This window comes from Pelophylax lessonae (assembly GCF_965119305.1).
Source record: "Pelophylax lessonae genome assembly, chromosome: 13".
Taxonomy (NCBI): Eukaryota; Metazoa; Chordata; class Amphibia; order Anura; family Ranidae; genus Pelophylax; species Pelophylax lessonae.
In genome coordinates, this window is record NC_138780.1 from 108,902,059 (window position 1) to 108,922,821 (window position 20,763).

The 20,763-nt window shown below is 42.2% G+C and overlaps 1 protein-coding gene across 1 annotated transcript in view; it reads right to left on the bottom strand.

Moving 5' to 3' along the window:
- The window catches only part of RASGRP1 (RAS guanyl releasing protein 1), a 99,978-nt gene that overhangs the window by 55,616 nt on the left and 23,599 nt on the right, over positions 1-20,763 (bottom strand). Inside the window, exon 2 of the mRNA XM_082274832.1 lies at positions 7,061-7,242. Coding sequence (XP_082130958.1) covers positions 7,061-7,242 — 182 coding nt within the window. The remainder of the gene's footprint in view (positions 1-7,060; positions 7,243-20,763) is intronic.

Below are 20,763 nucleotides of genomic sequence, written 5' to 3' on the forward strand. Positions count from 1 at the left end.
AGCTGCCAGGAGAGTTATTGCAGCTGTCAAGTTTAAGCATTGATGTCGGGTGTGGGCGGGGCCGTATGCGGGGCTCCGCCCCCTTGTTCCGTGCTTGCAGAGGAGAAACAGAAGCTGGCTGGGGAGAAAGATGGCAGGGGGCGGGACCAATTGTAACTGCTGTGTGTGCAGTGCACCCACAGCTTCCCCTCCTCCCTGGGCATTCAAAGCTTTCATCCTCCGCGCCTGAATTTGGCTCCACCCACCTCCCTGCCATCAGAGAAACTGAATGAAGCTGGCTGGGGCACGAAGGATTCAGCCACAGGATTGATGGATGGTGTCAGAGCTGGTTCCTGGACTTGGTAAGTGTTACTGGCTCTGCCCCCCTCCCCCTCTCTCACTACTTTCCCCCTCCCCCTCTCTCACTACCCCCCTCTCTCACTACTACCCCCCTCCCCCTCTCTCACTACTACCCCCCTCCCCCTCTCTCACTACCCCCCTCTCTCACTACTACCCCCCTCCCCCTCTCTCACTACCCCCCTCTCTCACTACTTCCCCCCTCCCCCTCTCTCACTACCCCCCTCTCTCACTACTACCCCCTCTCTGACTACTTCCCCCCTCCCCCTCTCTGACTACTTCCCCCTACCCCTCTCTGACTACTTCCCCCCTCCCCCTCTCTCACTACTTCCCCCCTCCCCCTCTCTCACTACTACCCCCCTCTCTCACTACTCCCCCTCTCTCACTACTACCCCCCTCTCTCACTACTTCCCCTTCTCCCCCTCTCTCACTACTACCCCCCTCCCTCACTACCCCCCTCTCTCACTACTTCCCCCTCCCCCTCTCTCACTACTCCCCCTCTCTCACTACTACCCCCCTCTCTCACTACTACCCCCCCCTCTCTCACTACTACCCCCCTCCCCCTCTCTCACTACTACCCCCCTCCCCCTCTCTCACTACTATCCCCTCCCCCTCTCTCACTACTACCCCCCTCCCTCACTACCCCCCTCTCTCACTACTTCCCCCCTCCCCCTCTCTCACTACTACCCCCCTCTCTCACTACTTCCCCCCTCCCCCTCTCTCACTACTACCCCCCTCCCTCACTACCCCCTCTCTCTCACTGCCACCCTCTCTCACTACTACCCCCCCTCTCACTACTATCCCCCTCCCCCTCCCCCTCTCTCACTACTACCCCCCTCTCTCACTACTACCCCCCTCTCTCACTACTTCCCCCCCTCTCTCACTACTACCCCCCTCTCTCACTACTCCCCCTCTCTCACTACTACCCCCCTCTCTCACTACTACCCCCCTCTCTCACTACTTCCCCTTCTCCCACTCTCTCACTACCCCCTCTCTCCCTTTTTCTCCTTCTCTCTCCCTCTCTCCCTCTATCCCTATCTCTCCTTCTCACTCCTTCTTGCCCTCTCTCTCCTTATATCCCTCTCTCTCCTTCTATCCCCCTCTCTCTCTTTCTCTCTCTCCCTCTCTCTCTCTCTCCCTCTCTCTCCCTGACTATTCTGATTCTATTCTTCCAGAAGCACATTTGTGAGGTCAGGGCTTCTCATCCAACATCTGTGCCTGTTATAGCTGCGAAGGGTGAGTCATTTTATGGTGAGGCATTGGGCAGGGGTGAGGGGGCGGGTATTGGGTGGAGCTTGGGCGGGACTTGTGGGAGGGGTTATCAAATTTACCTCCGGGCTGCAGCCCCTGGTCTTTTTACCACCTAGCAACGCCCCTGGCCTGACCACATACAGAGGCCCAACATCCAAGTGGCACCTCCAGGTGTTCTAGGAGGAAAAATTACACATATAATTTCCTGACAACCTATCACACTTTTGAAGGTCCTGGAGCGCCAGGACATTGGAAACGCCCACAAAATGACCCCATTTTGGAAAGCAAACACCCCAACGCATAATCTAGGAGGCATAATGAGTTTTTTGTACATGGAAGGTTTTGTAAAACATGGAAAGAAAAAGAAAATTTTTTTTTCTAACACATAGCATGTACATATCAAAAATGACACCCCAAAATACATTCTGCTACTCCTCCTGAGTATGGTGATACCCCCATGTGTGAGACTTTTACACAGCCTGGCCACATACAGAGGCCCAACATGCAGGGAGCACCGTAATTTCCTGACTATCCATTACACTTTTGCGAGGCACTGTAGGGCAGTGGTCCTCAACCCTGGCTTACAGGGCCCACTAACAGGCCAGGTTTGCAAGATAACTGAAATACATCCCAGGTGATCTAATTTGCTGCACAGTGATTGCAGTACTCTAGTCTGCATCTCCCCAAGGTAATACTTAAAATCTGGCCTGTTAGTGGGCCCTGAGGACCGGAGTTGAGGACCACTGCTGTAGGGCACTGATAAGCACTGTAGTGGCACTGACGTGGCACAGATGAGCACTGATGTGGCATGGATGAGCACTGATGTGGCATGGATGTGGCACGGATCAGCACTGATGTGGCATGGATGAGCACTGATGTAGCATGGATGACTGAGGCACATGGCATGGATGACTGAGGCACAGATGGGCATGATTGAGGCATGGAGTGGCATGATTGAGGCATGGGTGGCATGATTGAAGCATAGGTGGCATGATTGAAGCATGGATGGGCATGACTGAGGTATGATTGAGGCATGGATGGGCATGATTGAGGCATGACTGAGGTATGATTGAGGCAGGGGATGAGCGGTGCTGCAGTCTCCCTCCTCTCCTGACACACTGTACCGATTGCTGTGTACAGCGTGCGAGGAGAGAACTGAACCGACATGCGCCGGTTTGTTGACAACTGATCACTCCATCATTGGACAGAGCGATCACGTGGGAAGCGCGATTCTAGGAGGACATCATTGTACGCCCTCCCAGAATAAGCCGGCCGCGCTGTAGCTGTCATTTGGTTATGGCCTGGTCGGCAAGTGGTTAAAGTATGTGGTCCTAGGTAGGAGTAAAGAGATTCTTAGCTTTCTGGGATTCTTTATAAACACACCAGGCTTTCTTCCTGGTAATATTTTGACTAACTAAAAGAAAGACTTCTGGCTTCTTAAACCAGAAGTCATTAAATCAGAGCTGTAGCCAAAAATTTGATAAAAATGAATAGCCCATTAAAAGATAAAATAACAATACCATTTTTGCTGAAATACTCATGAGCAATACAGAGACTTTCCCCACAGTACTTGTTTCTGATGCTAGATGTCATTAGTCGTATGGCCAGCATCATTCACCCCACTTCCTCTAATCCCAGGTTATCCTCCACCCACCCCAGCTTGTGATTGGACAGTGAAAAGAGAAGCAGCACAGACTCATCTTTCTGTCAAACTGCCCTAGCCTACTATCAGTATGCTTCTTGTCAGCACATGAATTAATTGGCTTCTTCCACTCACCACCCGATCCTACTGTACAGGGGCTACAAAGGTTAATACTAGGCCAAACTCACTGCACTGCTTGCATTTAAAAAAATACTTTAATCATGTAATTATAATTACAGAGGGGCATTTATTTGTGTCTTTTATGTCTGCATAGAGTTAAATTTGAATGGGTCTATGGCTCTATGCCAATAACAAATGAGTTTATGAGAATTCCATAGACATCTGATGAGACTAGAATAATTATTATTTTTTTTTTTATGTAAATACAAACACCATCAAGAGTGTTTAGTAATTTTTTAGAATTTGAGGTAAAATATTATAACTAGGTCTGAGGTGAAAGTTCTTGAGTTTTGTTTGGGATTCTTGTTTCCTGTGGGTTTAGTTCAGCGTTGTAAGGCCAGCCATAGATGGAGCAATTTTATTTCCTGCAATGGGTTGCAGAATAGAAAATCGCTCAATTCTCCCATCAACACAGTCAGTGTTGATGGAGGAATCCCTCCCGCTGAGCCATTGTGTTCTCCCAGCAGGGGGGAAGCTGTTAGCAATGATCACATGTAAAATCCGGTAGGCTGGTTGTACCCAAGCTGATTGATCGATTAACAAAGTTCGATTCTCAGTCGGTTCCTGCTGAACTGGCCAAGATGTGAACCGTCAATGGCCGGCTTTAGGCTTCTTGTGTATTTAACTAAGGATATCTTGTCAAAAGAAGAAATAGTCCTAGGGGTCACTTGTCCTAGGTTTCAAGGGGACTGAGATGTAAGATATCATGTACCAGATACCATATACAGTGCCTTGCGAAAGTATTCGGCCGCCTTGAACTTTGAGACCTTTTGCCACATTTCAGGCTTCAAACATAAAGATATAAAACTGTACTTTTTTGTGAAGAATCAACAACAAGTGGGACACAACCATGAAGTGGAACGAAATTTATTGGATATTTCAAACATTGTTAACAAATAAAAAACTGAAAAATTGGGCATGCAAAATTATTCAGCCCCTTTACTTTCAGTGCAGCAAACTCTCTCCAGAAGTTCAGTGAGGATCTTTGAATGATCCAATGTTGACCTAAATGACTAATGATGATAAATAGAATCCACCTGTGTGTAATCAAGTCTCCGTATAAATGCACCTGCACTGTGATAGTCTCAGAGGTCCGTTTAAAGTGCAGAGAGCATCATGAAGAACAAGGAACACACCAGGCAGGTCCGAGATACTGTTGTGGAGAAGTTTTTGGATTTGGATACAAAAAGATTTCCCAAGCTTTAAACATCCCAAGGAGCACTGTGCAAGCGATAATATTGAAATGGAAGGAGTATCAGACCACTGCAATTCTACGAAGACCTGGCTGTCCCTCTAAACTTTCAGCTCATACAAGGAGAAGACTGATCAGAGATGCAGCCAAGAGGCCCATGATCACTCTGGATGAACTGCAGAGATCTACAGCTGAGGTGGGAGACTCTGTCCATAGGACAACAATCAGTCGTATACTGCACAAATCTGGCCTTTATGGAAGAGTGGCAAGAAGAAAGTCATTTCTTAAAGATATCCATAAAAAGTGTCGTTTAAAATTTTCCACAAGCCACCTGGGAGACACACCAAACATGTGGAAGAAGATGCTCTGGTCAGATGAAACCAAAATCGAACTTTTTGGCAACAATGCAAAATGTTATGTTTGGCGTAAAAGCAACACAGCTAATCACCCTAAACACACCATCCCTACTGTCAAACATGGTGGTGGCAGCATCATGGTTTGAGCCTGCTTTTCTTCAGCAGGGACAGGGAAGATGGTTAAAATTGATGGGAAGATGGATAAAGCCAAATACAGGACCATTCTGGAAGAAAACCTGATGGAGTCTGCAAAAAACCTGAGACTGGGACGGAGATTTGTCTTCCAACAAGACAATGATCCAAAACATAAAGCAAAATCTACAATGGAATGGTTCACAAACATATCCAGGTGTTAGAATGGCCAAGTCAAAGTCCAGACCTGAATACAATCGAGAATCTATGGAATGAACTGAAAACTGCTGTTCACAAACGCTCTCCATCCAACCTCACTGAGCTTGAGCTGTTTTGCAAGGAGGAATCGGCAAAAATTTCAGTCTCTCGATGTGCAAAACTGATAGAGACATACCCCAAGTGACTTACAGCTGTAATCGCAGCAAAAGGTGGCGCTACAAAGTATTAACTTAAGGGGGCTGAATAATTTTGCACGCCCAATTTTTCAGTTTTTTATTTGTTAAAAAAGTTTGAAATATCCAATAAATTTCGTTCCACTTCATGATTCTGTCCCACTTGTAGTTGATTCTTCACAAAATATTACAGTTTTATATCTTTATGTTTGAAGCCTGAAATGTGGCAAAAGGTCAAAAAGTTCAAGGGGGCCGAATACTTTCGCAAAGCACTGTAGGACCTGTCTTTTTTGGTGGCGCTCAGGCCCGAGCTCACAAGTGCTGTGAAGAATGCATAACCAATGCTACATTTTGTACATCACTAAATTAGTCAAGCTTTTGGCGAAATACAAGGCAATGACTAGTTAGTGTGGAAGATGTTGACTTGCACTACACTACTAATATCGGGAAGGGGTATTATCTGTACTCCACAAATCCCATCACATCCTCCATGGCAATCTCTCCAGCCAGACACAACTCTTATCTCTACACACCATTTATCTGGGTTCTATTCAGACTTCAGGACTGCTTCAAGTCAACATTCATTAATCAACAAAGAGTAAAAAGAAACATGGCTATCAAAGGCTAGCTCAGTAAATAGAAAATGCACTGAAAAGCGTCCCATGCCAATTAAGCCATCATACCTGGAAAATATTCTTGTTTGATCCATGCAAATACAAATTACAAAATAATTTCCATTAGAGTAAGTGAGGATTGAAAAATGTCATCAGATTTCCTAATTATCTCTGCTAATAAAGCAATATTGGCCTTGTTCTGCATAGAAAGGTTTCTTATAAATAACACGGAACTTCAGAAAGCAGACTAATAAAACCATTACATTGTTAATTTGTCATCAATACAGGCAAAACATTTCCCAACAATTGCTTCTTACAGCTGTAAATATAACATTCCTATTAAACCAGACACAATGGAAAAGCCAGCTGCTGGCTATGGCAATTGGTCTAGCACCGTTTATGGTAACCCACTGCTGCATTTTAACCCCATTCCTTTGATTGTCACATGTATTTTTAGAAATGAACAATCAATGTCTTTACATTGTTCAGGAAGAGAAAACAAAAGAAATTGTGAGGGACATAATACAACCCAAATAGAATACAAAGAGCCAAAAATAAATGTGTGCAGCTCCGACTGAAAACAGGGAGTAATGATCTTGTATTGTATAATATTCATGAAAGCGCTAAACAAATTACGGGGTCGATTAAGTAAAAAAGAAAAAAATAGAGGAAGTGAAAAGTTTGTGTTTACTGCAAAAGTCTGCAATATTCTAATTGCCATTTGCTAGCAAAAGGTTGTGATTTATTAAATTGTATTAAACATCATCACAAGAATGAATTAGTTTGTAATAAATTTTATGATCATACTACGATACGCACATCATCCTGTTTTATACAGACCCTACTTGAATAAAAACAGGATCATCAGGCAGAAGATAATTGGTAATCATCGTTTACTTTTCTGTTGCTAGTAAAATATATTGCAAAAAGATAAAAGGAGATGACAGACGGTCATGGTAACTCACCAAAAGTTTGAATACACATCTGTATGAGTTCATCCAAGCTGGCTCCTTTTATAAGCTGTCCTAAAGGCATCATCACCCGTATGGGATTCACTTGGGGCAGCTTGGAATGGGACGTGCAGTGAATGATTTGCTTTAACTCCAGGGCCAGTCTGGGGATTGTCGTACAGCCATGAGCTGGTCTACTGTGAAAATAAATGAAGAGGGTAAATGAACATCACAGTCACGATGAGAAAAGCCTTTCTGGACAATGTATTGGAAATGTCAGGATCTAATACAACTCTGTGATGGAGAAAGAAAGTCACCTCCCCTTCATTCCTCCTCCTTTCACATCAAAACAAAAAACAGGAGGTCTATTTTCCTTCATGGGAAACAGGACACATGCTTTTCATGTCTAACTTTAAAGGGCCTGGCCTTCTCTGTCACAAGTCTTCGGACTTACTTTACGTACAAATACAGAACATCTAAGTTGTCTTGTACATGGTACAATAGGTGACGATACAATATTGCTGCGCCAAGTGAAAAGATATCAATAAATGTGTCTAAATAACATAAATAAGATAACAACTCAATGTTAATAAACCAACTCTAATAAAAGATATCAATAAATGTGTCTAAATAACATAAATAAGATAACAACTCAATGTTAATAAATCAACTCTAATAATCACTATTATTAGAGTTGATTTATTAACATTGAGTTGTTATCTTATTTATGTTATTTAGACACATTTATTGATATCTTTTCACTTGGCACAGCAATATTGTTTATTGATTAGTCACTGGTGTTTTGTGTTTAGCCCTGATTGTTTGCAGCCTTGTGTGCACTATTTTGTATGGTTTTTGAATTATTGAAATTTTATGGTTTGCGCTGATTATTACTATTTTATAATAGGTGACGATGTATGAATGTTTATTTTCATCTTATCATTGAGTACCAAAAAGCTACTTGCAGTTTCAAGTGTTTATTTCCAAGGAAAATTGTATAATGCTGCTGCCTAAAGGTTGTAGAGATTATTATGCAAGTCGTATTGATGCTTAAAACGTCTAACCAACAGGACAGGGGTTGCGAAAACCCATCTGTGTGCATTGGACTTAGCATACATTTTTAAACTCCAGGCAGATATAAAATTATTAATGCAGTATTTTTCATGAAACACATTTTTAAATGTAATTAGTGTAAATACATGGATTTGTTTTGCTCTCCTCCTGCAGCCCCATAAAGCAGTACTTATACAGGGAAGCAGGAGCAGTGCAAGGATCAGGCTTTGTTGAGTGCATTTAGACGATGAACACACTTACAGAAGAGGGCGGCAGAGTGGGCACAAGTATGAGCTTACTAGTTCTGCCACCTCCTCATGGTTCAATTAGCAGGATGGGTTCTTGGAAAAGCTGTGTCGCAATCGGAGGTTGAGAATCCATGCTGTCTGGCAGAAGTGCCTGGATCACACAGTCCCAAAACCCTTGGCAAATCCAGTTCCTATATACAGTATGTATTTAACTCTGTTCTTAGCTGTTTGTACATAGTTCAGCTTTATGTGCCATGCCAGAGTATAGGTTCACCATTTAGATACCAATGGATAACCAACTTCTCATCTGTACCAGTCAACAAATGGATGCATTTTGAAGACCTAGTCCTCTAAACTTTCATGAACGATTACAGACTTGTCTTAAATCATTACACTAAACACTTAGACCAACATATAGTAAGATTGGCAGTTCATTCTTTTACTGCATCTTATAATTGATTTTAAGCTTAAAAGTACAAGCCTACGGTAAGGCGGGAAACACACATTTGCAATGTTTGTGTGCTGCGTTTTTCTTGGGAAACAAAGAAAAGGCATCAAACAGCAAGCCAAGGTGCTTTGTGACATGTTGAAACACATGTTGATATGTGGTTGCACATCATGATGCATGTCGGCATACATCAATACATGTGAATGCAAAAAAACCCTTGGGATATACAGTTTCCATATACAGTATGTATTTCAACTTTTTTTAGCTGTTTGTTTTTGTTTTATTAACCAGTTCCCTCCCTGCCTATAGACAAATAACGGCTGTGCGCAATCTGTCACCCGCTGTATCCAGCCGATGACAGATTACTGTACTGGGCCGCTGCCGGTACTATGGGATCCTTGTGACCAATCACAGCAGATCACATAACAATTGAACACAATGGATGTCTTCCATTCAAACCATTCATTGTGTACTATTATGCTTATAGCTGTGATTGGTCAGAGTGATCACATGATACAGACAGTCCAATCACAGCCCATCTGCAACATGTGTTTAGCTGTGGCAATCACAGCTAATCACAACAATACACACTGAATTAATCAATTTCATTCATACAAATGGTTGCCTAAAACAGTAAATATCACATACAATGAAAACACACATCATCAGTAAATGAAAATGCATTAGGTAAAAAAAAAGGCAATGATATGCAAAGGTGTGAATGAACAGCAACTAACATGTTACTGAAATCCCCAAAAAATAATTTCTCGTTTGATATCCAAGCTCTACCTGTGTAGCCAGAAAAAGTCATGGCCTAGAGAAGGTGTGATAATCCAAACTCTTTAGAAGACATTTTCACACAATTGTTTAGGATTATTAGAAGGCCACCAATACTGTATGTCCAAAAGGGAGACACACTGGGACCCATTTATACTGTCTGTCTTTCCTCCACAAAGTTTTGTTGTTATCTGAGAAAAAAAAAAATTCACCCCGAGACCTCTAAACCTGCAGCTGATCCAGAGAGGTTCACCCTGTAAATAATTGTCACTTTCACTTCACTAATTTCACTTCAGGCAGAAAAGATAGCAACCTTTCAAACTGTTGTTTCAATTTTCTAACTTGAGCTTCAATCTGTGCCTAGGCTGAGAGATGCAGTCTGGGAGAATGTGGTCATCAGTCTGCTGCAGGCTGAAGTAGGCATTTTCTCAGTCTTTCCCTCCCACCTGCCAGCAATCAAACAGCAATATTAAAGATTGTAGCAAGGTACAAAGTTAGAGACGGTAGAAGGAGAATAATATTTATGAGAAGTGTACTGTAGAAATACACAGGAATTACACAATTCTGTTATCAACAAACTAGCATCTTAGTACGTAATCACACTAGGTGATCCAAACTCTGCCTGAAGAAGTCACGTGAGCGGACGTGACGCGTAGGGCCGAGCACCGGAAGTGACGTATGGAATGCGGAAGCAAGTCCCGCAGCTGAGTGCATACAGAAAAAAGGCTCAGAAACGTCTACTTTTTTGTGAGTTGTTATACCTTATTTAATAAATTGCTAGTTTGGAAATACTACACCATATTAGCCCCTTATTTTGAGATCCGAGTGAGCACTGGAGAGTTGCGTATACCGATCCGGATAAGGGGAGGCAGACCACCATTCCCCCATCCTATATATAACGTTGAGGAGGAGAAGAAAGGAGAGGAGTGTTTCATCTATATAGATCAAAGTGGCGCATAACCCGAATCCTGGAGGTTAGCGTTTAGCACAACCATAGGGGAAAAGCACCAAGGAGCACCCCATAGAGTATACGGTGTTAAGGTGGAGGTTATAAGAGTGTGACATCAGAAATAGAACGAACACCGCGTCTGTATCTCCTATCTGCTTTTGGGACACTTCAGCACTTTATAAAGACTGAAGAACTTGATTTAAAATGTTTTTTTTGTGCAGACAGTGTAACACATAGAATTATTTATTGGTTGATGTTTTAAGCACTGAACACTTTACTGTCATTGGTTTTATGAGTATTAATTTTAAGCACTTTGGATCAACACAGATAAAACCATAAGCACCTTTATTTATTGTATATGCACTTTTGCACTTTATATTTATAGATTGACTTTAAGGAATAAGGAGATTTAAGATTCATTGATTCATTAGAGGTCCAAATAATTTTAAAGGAAACACTGTATATGAATTGTTGGCACTATCACAGTTTACATTTATATCTATTTTTATTTATCTATTTAAATATTGATTTATACACACAAGGATTGTAATACACATTTTTTTAATTTACGTTTACATTTTCCTTGAAGCGCGGTACGTTCCCCCCACTCATATCTGCCTGAGCACTTTTGGCTCCCAAAGTCCAATTTACTTGACTAGTGTAATAGCTCCGAACCATGCTAGGGCACAGTTTAGCACGTTGTACTCTGTCCCACTTAAAGGGGTAGGATTGGGACTGGTACCATTGGTTTCGCCATGGTATGCATTTACTGTATGTGAGGCAGAGGCAATGACCTAAGTGCGCTTGGGTTTGGCACAATGTGAACATAAGCCAGTGGGGGAATAGGGAGTGGGGACAATGGTGCTCAGTGAAAGTATGTCCATAGTTCAAGATGTGGATGTAGGCTTTGGGCATTAGCTAAACAAAGATGGCGCCAGTCATCTAGATAGAAAGATCAGTTGTTTTTTTATACCTGCAAATGTTGCACAGGCAAATTACTTGGCATGTATACAAAAAAAATATCTGATGCTAGTTTTAACAGGATATGGTTGCTATAAACCATGCAGCTATTGGTTTTTTTAGTCATCAGTATGTTTGGTGATTTGTGTTTTTGCATCCTTTTCCCTGATGGTAATTGTTGAATTTACCTGTAAATACAAGAGTGCTCTTTTGGCACATGAATAATTGATTATTAGTTTCAGGGAATTTAAAAAAATGAAAGTAATCCCAGGGACTAGGGTAGGGGTGGGGATATAAAATTGTTCCATGGTTTCTTATTTATAACATTGAACTGATTCATGCACGCAAATTAATGACGTTTTTGAACAGGTGTTTATACATCATATATTTGTAGTGATATTGGTCTAGAGGCTGCGGTGACCTGGGTTTGTACACCTTGATGACAAATATGTTCCTGAAAAGGTAAATTTACTTCATGTGTGCAAGTGGCAGTAAAGATCAAGGGCAGATAATGACAATGGGTGTTTTAGTACTAAAGGCAATGCATGATAGAGCTAGAATATCTGAATCTACGTAATCCTGTAGGGATCTATGCTCCAAAGGAATGTAATTAAAGCCGAACTCTGAATTTAAAAAATAACCCTTTCAGTGTTCCCATGCAACGTATTGCAAAGATTAAGGGCACAGATTAAGTGTGCAGCTCCGCATGCATGTTTACATGCATTTGTAGTGAGTTTGCAGTGCATTTTCGCCATTTCGTATGCAGCTAAGAACAGAGGGAAGGTAATGACGTAAAAAAAAAAAAAAAAAAAAGGGATAAAAAGGTATTTATAATGTTTTTTTTTTTTAAATATATCTATATACAAATGTTGTGCCTTTCATTTCTATTTAAAACGAAATAGGTTATTTTACAAGGTGATCGTTTACAATCACTTTAAGAAAGCAGCTGCACCTAAGTATAAATGCATTTTCCCTGTCAGTATTCTGTACAAAAGGATTCCTTGCTCTAAGGAGAATCAGTGGTCTCTCCCCAGAGGTCTGACATGTCCCTCAGCTAAGTCAGATTGCACAGTTGCAGGTCTGAATCAGCCAACAGTAGTTGTTAAAAGCGGGGGTCCCCAACCACCAGGCTGCGGCCCGGTACCGGACCATGGCCTCTCTGCAGCTGGGCTGCAAGTGTAGCGGGCCGGCGAGTAGGGGGGCAAGCGAGCAGAGAAATGACATCATCTCTCACCACAAACCCTGCATCACTGCAGTTTCGCCCTCACTGTGCAGCTGCAGGCAGCAGAGAATACATCATCTCTCATTGCCAGCCCTTACTCTCCAGATCCAGAAAATATGCATTTGCTGAAAAGCTGGGGAGAGACTGCTAGAAGCTTCTTTCTCTGATGGTACTGTTCCTGCCACCAAATTGCCTTCATATTTAAAAAGTGACAAGCTGCATCTGGCATTTTTTGGTGGTAGGCAACAGTCGGAAGCTTCAGCTGGTGGCAGAATAGTGACAATTCGCATCTGGTGGCAGGCGACGTGGCAAGCGATATGGCAAGTGACAAGCTACATGTTATGGCAAGTGACAGGCAACATGGCAAGTGACAATCATATCTGGTGGCAGGCGATGTGGCAAGCGATATGGCAAGTGACAAGCTACATCTTATGGCAAGTGACAGGCAACATGGCAAGTGACAATCATATCTGGTGGTAGGCGACGTGGCAAGTGACAAGCTACATCTGGTGGCAAGGGACATTCAAGTGACAAGCTGCATCTGGTGGCAGGCCACATGGCAAGTGATAATCATATCTGGTGGCAGGCGACGTGGCAAGTGACAAGCTACATCTGGTGGCAAGGGACATTCAAGTGACAAGCTGCATCTGGTGGCAGGCCACATGGCAAGTGATAATCATATCTGGTGGCAGGCGACGTGGCAAGTGACAAGCTACATCTGGTGGCAAGGGACATGGCAAGTGACAAGCTGCATCTGGTGGCAGGCCACATGGCAAGTGATAATCATATCTGGTGGCAGGTGAAGTGGCAAGTGACAAGCTACATCTGGTAGCAAATGACATGGCAAGTGACAAGCGATAATCATATCTGGAGGCAGGCAATATGGCAAGTGACAATCCGCATCTGGTGGCAGGCGACGTGGAAAGTGACACTCAGGGCACCCACTGATTCTGTATTATGGTGAGCTGAACTTTCATTTTATATTACAATGTAATAATAGAAGAAATGCGCTTCAATCATTCGGACACCATATCAACCATTGTGCCGTGAAGATTGAAGCTCCAACACCAGCCATTGCGCCCAAGCCTTGGCATAATTTTCTTCCAAGCAGTCGGTCCCCGGTGCCAAAAATGTTGGGGACCGCTCTTTAAAAACACATACAAAACACGTGTGTGACATTTTTTAGGACTTTGTAGCAACTGATGAGCGATGAATTACCCAATTCACTTTATTCACTTTTATTTTTTTCTCTACATTCTTCAGTCGCTGTACACTTACAGTTGAAGAACACAACAGGTAGTACATATGTGGTCCATTTAAGGAAATATAAATAAAATATCTCCAGACATATTAAGGTTCCTTACCAGTAAAATGGGAACAAAATTCTGATGAATAAGCATATAATAAATTGCTTTCCTTTCTTACCTATTTTCCTAATAAAACTTTTTAATTAGTTCCATAGGCTTTCCTGTGAGGTTTGGTTGCACAGCTGAGATGAAAATGGCATAGTGCGCTTTGATGATGTCATGGACTATAGGGTATTTCCGAGTATGCATAACATCATCACCTTAACAGGCAGCATCCAGTAAGTAGCAGAGTATCACTTCCTTGTAGGTATGCTGAAGAATTAATCACGCAGAAAGTTTAATGAACAGCCACAACACGTCTATAAAACAGAGACATATTGCTACATGTCAGCCTGGAATACAGGCTGGCCTGGCTGCTCTTACATCATATAGGGAAGAACAGCTAAATGTTTGAAGTTTGGTACACAGTCAAGCCATTCTGAGCAAAATGCATTGTTTTATCCCATGCAATACATTAAATAGAGACAGTCTGTTGTCAGTTGTAATGCTGACAGCCCAGAGACTGCGGCTCACGCTAGGGAAGAATCTCATTAGAGTTAATTATTGCTGGACCGAGCCAAGCTTTAGGTTTACAGAACATTGCGCTGTTTATCTGAGAACAATAAAACCATTCTATAAAGTTATATTTCGTTCCGTAATGTGGATGGCTGTGATTTCAGCACTGTGAAACTATCCAGCTGCAGCGTTATCTTATCATATACTGCTCACTTGTATACAAGCTTTAAATCTGATTGAAAAAAAAAAAAAAAAACCTCTATTGCCGCTTGTTGCCTGGCCAAAAAAAAGTCTCTACCTGGAATTAACTAAGCAACTAACTAAACTAAGCATGCAGTAACTACGGTATCCTATTGGATACATTGGATACTGCATGTGCCCAAAGAATGAGGTCAGCTGACTACCTGAATATACTGAATGACCAGGTTTTTTCTATCAATGGATTTTTTTCTTCCCTGATGGCATGGGCATATTCCAAAATGACAATGCCAGGATTCATCGGGCTCAAATTGTGAAAGAGTCGTTCAGGGAGCATGAGACATCATTTTCACACATGGATTGGCCACCACAGAGTCCAGAACTTAACCCCATTGAGAATCTTTGGGATATGTGGGAGAAGGCTTTGCCCAGTGGTCCAACGCTCCCATCATCAGTACAAGATCTTGGTGAAAAATGAATGCAACACTAGACAGAAATAAATCTTGTGACATTGCAGAAGCTTATCGAAACAATGCCACAGTGAATGCGTGCCGTAATCAAAGCTAAAGGCGGTCCACCGAAAAAAAACAAAAAAAAAAGGCGGTCCACCGTGTGTGACCTTTTTGTTTTGGTGGCGACTTTTTCTTTTTTTCAGGCAGTGTATTTCAGCAGCTGTTTAGCAGGGATGCTAATCAAACTTGTAGATATAAAGACAGCCACTAGAGGGAGACTCTCCACATCTGGTTATGAAATGCAATCACAAAAACAAAGGCCTTTTAATATTTTTTCAGCAGGGATGCTAACCACACTTTTAGATCGACAGCCAGCCACTAAAGAGATTACTTGCACATCTATGTGTAAAATACAATAATGAAAATAGTGGACTCTCTACGGGGCTTTCTGATATTATTTCAGCAAGGGCCACTGTTTTCTTTTTTCATATTTTATTTTAACCAGAAAAAGGGCAGTTCCATGTCGCCAAGTCAATAGTACATAGAGAACAGTGCAACAATCCACTAAGTTTAACCAAGTAAATAGTAAATGAAAGCTGAATATTCATAGAATTCAATAAATCAACAGAGTGAACTCTTCAACTATAGATTCATCAATCCCTTATAGAGCCTAAAGGTTCCCACGGGGTTGGCCCCTCAGGGAAAAACATGGGACTACCCAATCCATTTCTTCTCTTTTTACATAAGAACCAGCAGCAGGGAGGGGAGAAAGCGAGGAAAGAGAGAAAGGTAGAGAGGAAGGCAAAAGGGACAAAAAAAAAAAAAGGGGGGGGGAGGGGTTGGGAGGTAGAAGGGAAGGGATGGTTGAGGTGATAAGGTAGAAGGGCTGCTGTTTTATATTGTTCAGCAAGGATGTTAGTGACACTTGTAGATATACAGACTAAAGGAAAAACTCACATATCTACTGTATATATGAAACACAATCATGAGAACAGTCAACTATCTGTGTGTCTGTTTGATATTAGTTCAGCATCTCTTCAGCAGGGATGCTAACCACACTTGTAGATATACAGACAGCCACTAGAGGGATTTCACATATCTGTATATGAAATACAACCATGAAATATTAAATAATACGCAGTAATGTTAAAAAATAGTTTAGGTGAATGGCACAGTATTACTTCAAAAGGAGTAGTCTCTGAACGTACACAATACATATGGTGCATTTATAGGCATTATAAAAAGTATCAATCAACTGACTTGAATGGAAATATGCAGGTTAATGCATCAAAAATGCAATAAATGTGCGATGTGATAGCAATAGATAGGGATGCACCGATACCAGTTTTTTAGGGCCGAGTACGAGTACTGATACTCTTTCTCAAGTACTCGCCGATACCAATTACCCATACTTATTTTTAGTGTCATGTGACAGCTTATCTCCATAAGACCGGGTTCAAATATGTGCGGTCTGGTTTTGACAGCGGGATTTCACCCCCAATCTGGTGCAACTTTGGTCAAGGATTCGGGTGTGATTCAGGTGTGAATTGTCAAAGTGTATGACAATGGAAATCACACCTGAACCTAGCTCAGAATCGTTCAGCTGGCCCACACATATGTGAATCGGCTCCATTGAAAATGCATCCAATTCCCATATATGTGAGCCAGTCTACAGACTTGAAGGTATCAGTTTTAGTTTTGGAACATTTGCACAAGTACCAGAACTCGTGCAAATGCTTAGTATCAGCACCAATACTGGTATTGGTATCAGTGCATGCTAGCAATAGATGTTCTCACATTCATGAATTTTGCCTTGGCTGGAACGTGCAACAATATACCTAGTGTGAACAAGCCCTTACAGAGCCCTTTTAACCAAAATGGATATTTTGGATATTGTTAGAAACTTAGAAGCGCCAACACCTGATCGTTTCTTGTATCTCATGTGAAGGTTATTGGTGAAATCCAGTTCAGTTTATTATAGAGACTGCAAAAGGGGGTGCTGGAATACACAAACCCCCAATAACACCCAAAATTACCAGGCAGATAAGAACAGGGCCAGGAATTATGGAAGGGAGATCTGACTGGATGGGATATACAAAACCTGTAAGAAGGGCCAATGCCCAACTCACCACACCTAAACTAACACATTACTTTAGGGTGGACTGACCCTTTAAATAGAGTTCTCCTCCAGTGACCAGGAGCTGGTCTCATAAGAATGGCAACATAGCAACTGACAGCCTAAATGACACCAACTAAGTGGAGCCAATGGTGAAATTCGGATGATGCACGATAGACACTTTTGCCTCAGTATTGTTGGTGGAATTGGGTGAAGCCATAACAGCTGAAACTTCATCTAATCACTGCCATTCAAAACCAAAGCTTGAGCTGATGGCCATGGACCAGCCAGTACATGTCTGTGGCTCTAGGTTTAAGAAGAAATGGCCTAGGCAGGGTAAGATAAACTTGCAGTGACAAGAACGGCAGTAAAGATATGGTCAGTCAGACCATATTTGAGAAAATTTGGCAACAATCTATTATCTGAGGTGTTAGCCATCATTTATCAGAGAATCAGCATTCATGCAGGTTTGCAAACCTTATCTAATTATTAATGCATTCTCTGATAAACTGAAATAAACATTGGTGTTTGGAGGTATGGCAACAAAAACACAATCCTCAGGGAGCTTACATAGGACCAGCATTGGTGACTGCCCTAAGAGTTATACACTATAATACCAAAAGTATTGGGATGCCTGCCTTTACACGCACATGAACTGTAATGGCATCCCAGTCTTAGTCCGTAAGGTTCAATATTGAGTTGGCCCACCATTTGCAGCTATAACAGCTTTAACTCTTTTGGGAAGGCTATCCACAAGGTTTAGGAGTGTGTCTATAGGAATGTTTGACTGTTCTTCCAGAATTCCGTTTGTGAGGTTAGGCACTGATGTGGACGAAAGAAAGAAGGGCCATCCCCAGACTGTTCCCACAAAGTTGCATGAAATTGTCCAAAATGTCTTGGTATGTTGTTGACGCCTTAAAAGTAACTTCACTGGAAGTAAGGGGCCAAGCCTAACCCCTGAAAAACAACCCCACATAATAATCCCCCACCCCCCCTCACCATATGATTTGGACCAGTGCACAAAGCAAGGTCCATGAAAACACGGATGAGCGAGTTTGGGTGGAGGAACTTGACTGGCCTGCACAGAGTCCTGACCTCAATCTGACAGAACATCTTAGGGATGAATTAGAGTGCAGACTGCTAACCAGGCCTTTGGTTACATTGCCTGACCTCATAAATGCGCTTCTGGAAGAATGGTCAAACATTTCCATAGGCACACTCCCAAACCTTGTGGACAGCCTTCCCAGAAGATTTGAAGCTGTTATAGCAAATGCTGGGCCAACTCAATATTTAACCCTATGGACTAAGACTGGGATGCCATCAAAGTTCATGTGCGTATAAAGGCAGGCAACCCAATATTTTTGGTAATATAGTGTATGTGCCCTTAACAGACATTCACCAGTACAGACAGCATTTTTACTGAGCAAATATGCTTTCCCATGTGCATTTTTTTTTATATGCCAAACAAAAAGAATATACATCCCCATAAGTCAAATGCTCTCTAATAAATTGCTCCAGTTATATTCATGTGAATTCTTATGACTACTATGTTGATGTAAGATGGGATGATAATGATCACTTATCTGGAAGTATTTAACAGTCTCTGGCCTGACCTAGATTCCTTCTAAACAGCTCAGAAAATTGCCTTGTTGATGCTCACATAGTATTCCAATTTTCCATTTTTATTACAAAGGGTTTCAAGGTCCAGAATTTTCTTTAGATTGGTGTAAAATATATTTAAAAAAACAACAATACCGTTCTAGAATCCCTTTTATTCTTTAAAACACCACTGAATGTATTTTTTCGGTATATATGTACAATGCGTGCAAAACAATACAAAAAAACCTTGCCAGAAACCCAGTGACCCCTAACTTCCTGTAGCAAGCTAACAAGGCTGCACAAATGTCAAGACAATGATACTGGCCCTGCCTGAGGGAAGGGGGAGGTTTTATGTAGTCCTAACACAGAGCTTGACCTATTTGCTTTAAATCCCGGAGCCAGCTAAAAAAGTTAGGAGCCATTTTTTTTTAGCATACTGGGGGTTGTCAGCGTCCAGGGCAAGGCAAGTAATTTGCTCCCAATAACTCTACCTTACTGCAGAGCAGGCAGCTAGTAACCCCAATGTAACGCCTTTGTCAGGGCCGGAAAAAAAAGACAATAAAAACCTGTTATGGGGGGAAACTTCTGTGTACTTATCTGTCTTGTGTCACATCATCCGCCGCCATGCCACCCACGATTAACGGTGTGCATCTCCATACTCAGCCCTGGAAACTGTGTAGAAGCATAATCTTTGCAAGGGCTCCTGGGCATTGTTTAGAGTGATCATGTGACAGTGTTGACAAATGAGAGTCTACTCTTTTGTCTTAGAAGAAAGAACAGACTCATATTGGTCAGTGCTTTCACATGCCTACACTAACCAATGTCCAGGACCCCCTGCAAAGATTATGCTTCTACCTAGCTTCAAGGGCTATGTACGGATGTTAAAAGTGTAAAGAGATGCCCACCGGCGACCATGGGCGGATGATGTTACACAAGACAGATAAGAGCATAGGGGACGGCAGCAGTGAGGAGGCTCTTAGTAGTGCCAACAGTAAATGGGCTTACAAAAGCCTAGGCGCCAGGATGCAAATTCCAGTCGCCATACCGACCTGGTGCCTGGGATTTGTCGAGCCCTGTCCAAACATATTTAATGTCTTGGGGTGACAACAATCCTTCTCCACAAATAATATAGTGAGTGAGTGTTGCCACCCTTAAACATGAAGTGTGCTACTGACATGCGTACCAGGTAAAATTAAAGGGGGAAAAGCCTGGAAATACACAAATACAGTCACCACATCCAAAGGTTAGTATGCTGCAATATATAAAGTTTTCGTTCTTGGGTTTAGATACAATTTAAGGTAATAGTATACAATGACCTTCTGATATTAAATCGAATAATTATATTTTTGTACAGTTCTGTCCCTATGTTTCAATGACCCTGTCGCTTGAAGCAAAACCCCTGTCACTCAAAATAGTACATTGCCTTGTTTTGGCAGATCACAAGCGTTTTTGGCCCCATAGACTTTAATAGAAATGCCTGACGTGACCATTTTTACAAGTGTTTTTGTCGCTTGTTTTCTGCTCAGCAGCTCTCCACCCCTAATTTCCTCTCCCTCTCCTCCCCCTAGTGCTTTCTATTGGCTAAACTAAAATGCTTGAAGCTGCAAAACGCTTGTAATATGCTTCTAAATCCCTTTAAAAACGCTTGTAAAAAGCTGCAAAAAAGCTTTAAAAAAATGCCTGAAAAAATCGGGTAAATCGCTACGCTTAGGTGTGAATGGAACCTTGGTGTTTTCTAACCCTAGTTATGAGGTCTAACCTGCCCTTCTCCCCTCCTGCCACAGCCAGTCCAGGAACAGCCCTGATGGAGACTGCTCATTCTCATAGCTGCAAC